Source organism: Mesitornis unicolor, unplaced genomic scaffold (genome assembly GCF_000695765.1).
Source record: "Mesitornis unicolor isolate BGI_N332 unplaced genomic scaffold, ASM69576v1 scaffold38972, whole genome shotgun sequence".
NCBI classification, from domain to species: domain Eukaryota; kingdom Metazoa; phylum Chordata; class Aves; order Mesitornithiformes; family Mesitornithidae; genus Mesitornis; species Mesitornis unicolor.
The window spans coordinates 33,325-41,323 of record NW_010170582.1 but is presented as its reverse complement, the minus strand read 5'-3'; the positions used below and the strand labels follow the sequence as shown (position 1 = coordinate 41,323).

The following is a 7,999-nucleotide window of genomic DNA, read 5'->3' as shown; positions in this document are numbered from 1 at the left end:
GAAAGAGCCCAGCTTCTTTTACAACTCCTCTGCTGCGTTAGGATCAGTTCAGAATCAGATCAATACAACCTTCATTAGGAATAGCGAGGAACTCAGCAAGAACATTAAAACAAGTATTTGGACAACTTTTATAGAGCTGGACAAAGTCAGTTTTTGTCAAACCAGAAGGTCTCCCCCCCCCCCCCCATCTAGATCATACCAGGTAATAGCAACTTTTCAGGGTCAGTCAGCCTCTCATTCTTCCCTCCTTTATCTTGAATGGACCAGAACAAATGTATCTTATCTTCTGTCTTTAAAATGTCATATAATATCCTTCCATAGTGCTGACAACATCACTGTTACTCTCCAGCAATTCCAAGACACGGTGCATCACCACTTCAGCCAGAGAAGGGTTGTAGCTCTGCCGAATACAACTCAGGACGTGAAGGAAGTGGCAGCCTTTTTCAGCATCTGTAGAAAAAAAGGAAAATGCAGCCAGGCATGGAGGGAAGATTTCAGTTTAACTGCCTCCTTTTAACTATTATAATCCAGATTAGCCATGAAATAAAATACAGCTGTCAGAGAAGAATGCCCCAGGTGCTGAAGCAGAGATGCATGTTTTCAGAGGGAAGAGATCCAGTCGGTGCCTGCAGTTCTCCAATTATCACCTGTTCCCACTGTCTTTTCTGGGAAGTGTCAGGGCTGTAACCCTAGTAATGAGGGTGAAAGATAATCAGTCTTGCAAATATTAGAACTCATACAGTACAATTTGGTGATGAGGTTAATAACTTAAGGGTACCTCCACTATCCACCTATGCAAGCCATCCAGTTTCTGCAGCTGCAGAAGAAACCAAACGAAAAATCCTTTTGCTCATAACCAACTTCAAAAATGGCTAGAACAGAAGGAAGGTCCATTGCCAGGACCTGTAACTGCTTGCCCAATGCTGGCATCTTGTGGAAAAACTGTTACAGTGCAACTTTGATTCACATAGCAATGCAATTCCATCCCTGCACTTCAGACTACTTGGACAATTATGGAAGTAGAAAGTCACAGAACTTCAGTATCAAATTTTATCTCCTTTTAAGAGGATTGAACCCTGAAAACATGCAAGAGAACAGAAATGTAAAAACAGTCCCCTTTCCTAGAAGGCAAGCCAGAGACAAAGGTCCATAATGGCTGCAGTATTGCACACAGCTACTGTGTGCCTGACAGAACCATCATTTGAAGCTCAGCTGTCTCAGTCAACATTTCCTCCAACAGACCCTGAAACCCACCAATCAAGTTTGATCAGGGTGCTGAGAAATTGCCATGGGCCAGGGAAGACCATGTATTTTGTGGTTGCTGCCTTTGTTTTCATTTTTGCCAATCTCTACTCTAGAATTCGCTAAGCCCCAGAACTGCTTTAGAAGCTGCTGAGAAAAGTCACTGGTAGACAGGGAGCAGCACTGAGTACTGGTAAATAAACAGTTCAGCCTAATTCCTATTAGGCTGTGAATCAGGAAAGATACTTCTTCAGAAGTCAGTGATGCAGCATGATAAAAGACCTTTGTGGCCTTTAGCAAAAAATGCATCCACCACCCTAGGATGGATAAGTGTATAGAACAGAACAGTGCCTCTACCTGCTCATAGTGACTGTTGTTGCAAACAAAGTGGGTAGCTGCATTCTGCATTAGTCATAGATTTGTCATAAAAAGGTCAAAGTGCCCATCCCTGATTTACAGTAACTTAGCTTAAGCGTCCATGAATTAGACTAGTGACTCAAGTGTTACCCAGTAGTACAATACAGACTTTCCTCCTAGATGCTGACAGAAAATGGTATATTTTGGGGTAAATGCAGGTGCATACAATCAACAAGTAACTCAGAAAGACTCCTAGTCCACGGCCCAACTTTGAGGGAATACACTCCTTGCAGTGGAGTGATGCTGTCCCTCTTTCATTGACACACTGGGTTCTAGCTTTTGTCCACCAGCTGAGGAAAGCCAGGCTGTGATTAACTACCTTGCCTGACTACCAGTATCAGAGGGGACAGACTTACAGAACAACTACCATTTGCCCACTGCGGACATCTATCATAGGGGCCATTTTGACATACTAAATTTAACTTCAAGTGGTTCTGGTTTTTTCCTTTCTACTATTAGCCTCATTTAAGCCTAAAACCAGAGCATATTTGTCAAAAAAATACCCAACAAAAAACCCAAACAAAAAAACCCCAAGCCAAACCTACAAAACAAACACACACAAAAATATCAGGACTAAGTTTGCCATTTTGCAGTTCAGTCTGGAGTCAAAATGTACTGTCATCCTTTTCTGGCTGTCTTAAGCCTCTCAATAGAGCCACAGTGGCCTCACATAAGGGCATTTAAGATCAGACTCTTTGGAATCACAATTAGAGCCAAGGACCAGGATTGTCATGTGGACATATTACAGATCAGGGTTTGTGGAGCTCTGATTAGGCACACTGAGCATTTTTTATTTGTACAATGGTTCCAGGCAGCTGGGTTGGGCCTGAGAATGTGTCACAACTAAAGCAATGGGTTGAGCCATAGCCTTGAAAACTGGCAGAGAAGTAACTCACTGGAGAGAAGAGTTTGGTTTATCATAAATCCATCTTCCTGTCATGGAAGATTAATATTACTCTTGAAGGAAAATGAGTAAGAATGTTTTGCAACAAACAAGCAAAAGCCCTTGAGGTATTACCATATTCTTATTTTTCAACTATGAGCCTGCTCACTACTCAAGACAACCATCCCACCAGCAGAGGGGGTCTGACAGTTACATTGAGCTCTGCGCTCTTGCACTGTTCAGAGACAACAGAAGACCCGCAGTACCCTGTTGGTTTTGATTGAAGCTTCTTGGCTTTTCTCCTCAAAATCTTCTATTAGCAGGGACTAGGACATTGGAACAGTCCTTCTGAAAGCTAGCAAAGAGACACTGACCTGGAAACTCTTTACAACAGGAAACTAAGTAAGTGGAAAGCTCAAGGACAAAAGCAGTTGCTATTTTTAACCTGCTCAGTATGGAAAACATGGCTTTGAGGACTCAGGACTCTTCAAAGTCTCTTCTGTGCCTGGTCTATGAGCTTCTCTCTACTGTTGACTCCTCCCAACTGGGAAAAAGAACCTTCCAACCTCTCAGTTGAAGTGTGATTTACCAGTGTAATAATGCACAAGAGCGAAGTTAAACACCAGGCAGTCACTCAGTGCCCTGTGTCAACTGTACACAGGTTCTGTCCTTTATAGTGGCACAGTTATATATATAAAAAAAACCCAAAAAAACAAGTCCCCAGGAGAACTAGCTGTGTATAAAATGTCTTTTACAGATGTTTGTATTTGTTAATTGGATAAAATACAGAAAAACCAATGTGATACGATAACCTGTTGCACTGAAACAACCTCAGGCAAATGAGCCCATCTTCACCTGCATGCCCAGTAACATCTACTCCCTCCATCCTGCAAAGATACAGAACTTTTACTTCCACCTACAAACCTCATCTACAGTTGTACCACTGCTTAAGGTAGTCAGTTGAAAACTCAAAAATAACACTCCTTCACTTAGGCTTTTTTTTACTGCAAGATAATCATCATATACCAGGTACTATAAGCACTATTATAGTTATGATAGTACAAGGATATGAGAAATTTAAGATTATATGCCTTGTGTTCTAGTCAGTCATTTATTTTGTACTAAAGTGCATTCTACCCCACAAACAGCCGCACTCCAGCAGCAAGTGATCCCTGCTGACACATTCTGCCCAAGGAATTGACAGAAACTCTGTAGCAATGTACCTGTGTAATTAGCAGACATTCAAGTCAAGCACAAGCTATCACTATGGCAATAAGACACAACAGGCTTGAGGGACAGGGATAACTCAGGAGCCACATGAGGTACAATATCTGAAAATAGGTGGATGTTGTTAGACTGAAATCCTTACTTGCAAAGAACCACCACCTGTGTTCTGCCTGAGCTTGAAATCTACAGAGACTATCCTAGTGACTTAAGTTTTATTGTTGTCTTAATGGAGGTGAGGATTTCATCTTTCCGTATGGTCAGCTCTGGGTCAGCTCTCCTGTAGAAACTGAACTAGCAAGATTTACTACTTCTCCAGAGTGCAAAGCAAGAGCTGCAAGGTGCCGACCTAAGTTCATTACATTTGGTTCCTCCCAAAATCTAAATATTCTTAACAGATATAGATCTAAGGTAATAGCTTATTTTAGATCTGAGTTTTGCTTCCTGCTGGGCACACCTGCTCTTTCTCTCTCCATGCTCCCAGGAAGCTGCTCTTGCATTCCCACTTTTAGCTATACTGATTAGCTACACCAGCAACTTAGTTCCAAGTTCAAGGGTAAGGACAAGAAGCACAGCTAAACCAGCAGCAGGAGGAGATATTGTCATCAGTATATCAGGATAGCTCATCAGAGCTCTGATCACACTGCTACTTACGCCTGGGTTTTCGACAGTCTTCTTTAATCACATCAAGGGTCACTTTAAGCAGCTCCTTATCATGGTCAGTCACCTGGAGAAAACAGAAGAAACAGGTGATTTATAGCAGTCTACTTCACAGTAGATGGCATGGCTGTTGAAAAATCAATCCGAGGCCACGATGTTTTTTAAACTAACACTGTCGCAACTACAGTCTGCATTATATACTGCCTCTGAGACTAATAATGAACGTTAAATCTGCAGCTATTTTTAGTACCATTGGCAGCATCCATGAGTTATGTGAAGAACATGATATGACAGAATTCAACTCAAAGGAGGGTGACTGACTCAGCAGAACATCAAGTTTCAACCCACTTCAATAAAGAGAACCATCCTAGGTCCCAGGCTTCGGTGTGCTCAGCTGCGTCAGCGCAGTTTGGCAACCCAGTGCACACAGACTACGCTTGGAACAGCAGCAGCGCCTAAGTCTGGTGCCGAGTTACAAAAAGAACAACTCAGTGGGTGATACAGAGGTAAAAGCAACAGTGAAGTAAGCTGCACATAAGACTTTCGAGTAAACAGACAGTACTTGCATGTCCAGCTTCTCTTTCTGAAACATGTCTACTACTTCTACTGACTATGTAAGTCATACCCCTGAACTTGTTTGCAACCACAGCTTGGTTCCTTACATGGTATAAGTCCTTGGAGCTACTAGGTTTCTGGAAAACAACCCCTTTTTCTTGTAGCATTCTTATTGCTTCCTTAAAAACACTGTGAATCCTTTTGGAACTGGAGTCACTTTTTGACTTCACCTGGATGGAAAGAAAGGAATGAAGCAGATGGTGAGAAATCTCAGCTCAGCTAAACTTACCAGCAAGAGCTCCAGATGCTTTCGAGAGCAAGAGGACTTCAGGTGATTTTATTACACATTTTTCTTCATTTAATAATTCACAAATCATACCTGTTATGTATGAACAAGCAAATATCCCTGAGCTTTAAAATAAAAAAAACAACCCACAAAACAAAATGAAAAACACCATGTACCAAAAACCAAACACACACCAGAAGCTTGTGCTATTCTTAAGGAACCACTATCTCATAACTGCCTTCTTTGTATTTAGCAGCTATTTAGTTATGTACTGAGAACACTCTTTCAGAATAGGCTTGTGATGCTCGAAGAGCGTTTGACTGATTGGCTCATATTCAGAGTTTTCCTGGTAATAAGGGTAGGAAGTTCAGGAGATCAGTGCTTTGTAAGGTGATATTCAGGAGGAATCCAACTGCTGGGGACTGCATCCCCAAATCCTGATTTGAAATTGTCTAAGGAAAAGGAGGAAACTGGCAAGAACAGTATTTGTTTCTTGTCCCCTTCATTTCCAAATCTTTACATACACTCTGGTCATGCTCTCAAGAGAGTTTCTCCAAAGCTTAATAAAATGAAAGGATAAAGAGCATGCAAGAAATTAAGACGGGTATAGGACATAAGTGAACAAAGGATTCAGTTTTGAAGGCATGTGGGAAATGAGTCTCTTGTGAAAGGAGAACGAAGTGCCTGGAAGTCCATAACTGAGGAGTTATTTAGAACAAAGGGTTCTATGTTGGGGACACATCTAACAGAACAGGAAGGAATGACAAAAAAAATCACAGAAAAGTAAGGTTTGTTTTGGAGTAGAGCAGAGCTAAGACAGTGGAAGGACAGCGAGGGAAGTAGAAGGAAATAAAGTATCAGTTGTGGAGAGGAGAAAGTATGGGCAGATAAGAGCAAGACCACGACTTGCTCTTCTCCACGTCTATCAGCGTCCTTCAACCTCCATTTATCTACAGACTGCTTCAATTCCCCAGTTGTTGTTTCCTCATCTGTTGGGAGCACGCTGTGCTCCCTGTGGCTTTCTTTGAGAACAGAGCCAAATTGCTTCCCACAAACCAACATGTGGTAACTAGAACCACACCAGAGCAAGCAAAGCAAGATCTGCCAAGCCATTTCTTCAGCTATCACTGTAAATGCTCCCACTCTGTTCTGAGGAAAAGTATCAGACTTCACATATCCTGCTTCACTTGCCAGACGCACTCACAGAAGCCCAGAGAGTGAAACAGGCAATCACCACGCACTAAAGTGAATTCACACGAATACACGAAACCACACGAACCATGGAAGAATCTCTTTCCACAGAACATTCCTTTAGTCCATTTGCAAGCCTCAAGTGAAACTCCAACTGCTTCTAAGACTGGAACAGTTCAGAGATCCAATAGTGATATTAGTGTTAGGATGCCTCACAAGTTCCTCCATCCCCTTCCTCCAGCTAATCCTCAATATTTCAACAGGCCATCTCTCTTTCTCTCTATCCCATAACAGCTAACTATCATTTTCCTCTCAAGTTAACAGTCAAAAATAATGGCCCAATAGTTCAAGATAATTAGCACAGAACAATGGCTATTATTCTCAGTTCAGTTTTCTCCTGTTTCAGACTGAAGGACTTCAGTGCTCAAACATTTGTCTGTCCCCCTGTCCACCACAGCTATCTCAGTTTGGATAACAACAGACACTGCTTCTAATTACAATACATCTGGACACCATTCCAGCCACAGCATTCCCACTATCATATTTCTCTTCATAGTGCCTCTTCTGATGAACTGAAGAAACAAATATAAAATGTAGCAGGAAGGGTTAGGTGAAGAGCAAGTATTTTCTCATGGAAAAGCACATTGTCAATGCCATATGTAAAATGAAGAGACTTTGCCTCTCACTCAAATGCAGTAATAAATTCTCAAGAATCTAAGAAACTGCTAGCAAAGCAACCACCTCAAGACTCTGATCCATTTTTAATGTGAAAGCAAACATTTGGGGAGGGGGGAAAAAAAAAGATAAAAATATCTCCAAAGAAGCACAATAATTATTCAGTACAGCTTAACACTGAGATCCCATCAGAAAAGAGAGATAATTAAAAACAGACTCTGTGTGAACTGACACACAGCTCAGCCTGGATGGATACTGAAACAGAATCATTAAGAATGCAAGTGAAGGCATTGACAGTGCGAAGGCAGAGCAGCAGGCTCGGGAGTGAGGAAATAAGCAAGCAGCTGCTACATATCAGCACCCTCTCATACGTGCCGCAGAGTCAAGGGGAAAAGGCTCCATGGCAGAAGGGCTGTTCCTGAAGAACAAATGAGGGCTCCTGCCCTCCTCAGGGGCTTTAATATTATCCTGAAATGACAGGAAAAGTTTTGTGTTTTTTCCTAGTGTGCTCTAGAACATGCTTCCTCCTCTCCATCCCTCCTAGGAAAACAACAACTGAGGAGTTTTTGTGAACACAATCTAAAATGACTTAATCTGTTCTTTTGGCCCACCCAGAATATCTCCAGCATCTTGTTCTTCAAATTCATAAATCAACAGTACTTCTTTCCAATACTGTATTCTTTTCTTTTATGCCAAACCAGACCCTCATTTCCTCTGGCCTTGGATCCCCCCTCAGAGCCAATGTATACCTAAGCTTGTGATTTAGTCTACTGAGCAGAATTCTTCAGGAGACCAAACATGGGTTTATGCATAGAGAAAAGAAACCTAGGACTATAAAATCCTATGCAATTTCACATCCCTGCTTT

The 7,999-nt window shown here is 41.8% G+C and overlaps 1 protein-coding gene across 1 annotated transcript in view; it reads right to left on the bottom strand.

Moving 5' to 3' along the window:
* Positions 1 to 292: 292 nt before the first annotated feature.
* OBFC1 (oligonucleotide/oligosaccharide-binding fold containing 1) overlaps positions 293 to 7,999 on the bottom strand; it is a 25,382-nt gene continuing 17,675 nt past the window's right edge. Inside the window, exons 7-9 of the mRNA XM_010179736.1 lie at positions 5,089 to 5,205; positions 4,421 to 4,493; positions 293 to 450 (exon numbers count right to left, since the gene is read on the bottom strand). Of these exons, the coding sequence (XP_010178038.1) occupies positions 293 to 450; positions 4,421 to 4,493; positions 5,089 to 5,205 (348 nt within the window). The remainder of the gene's footprint in view (positions 451 to 4,420; positions 4,494 to 5,088; positions 5,206 to 7,999) is intronic.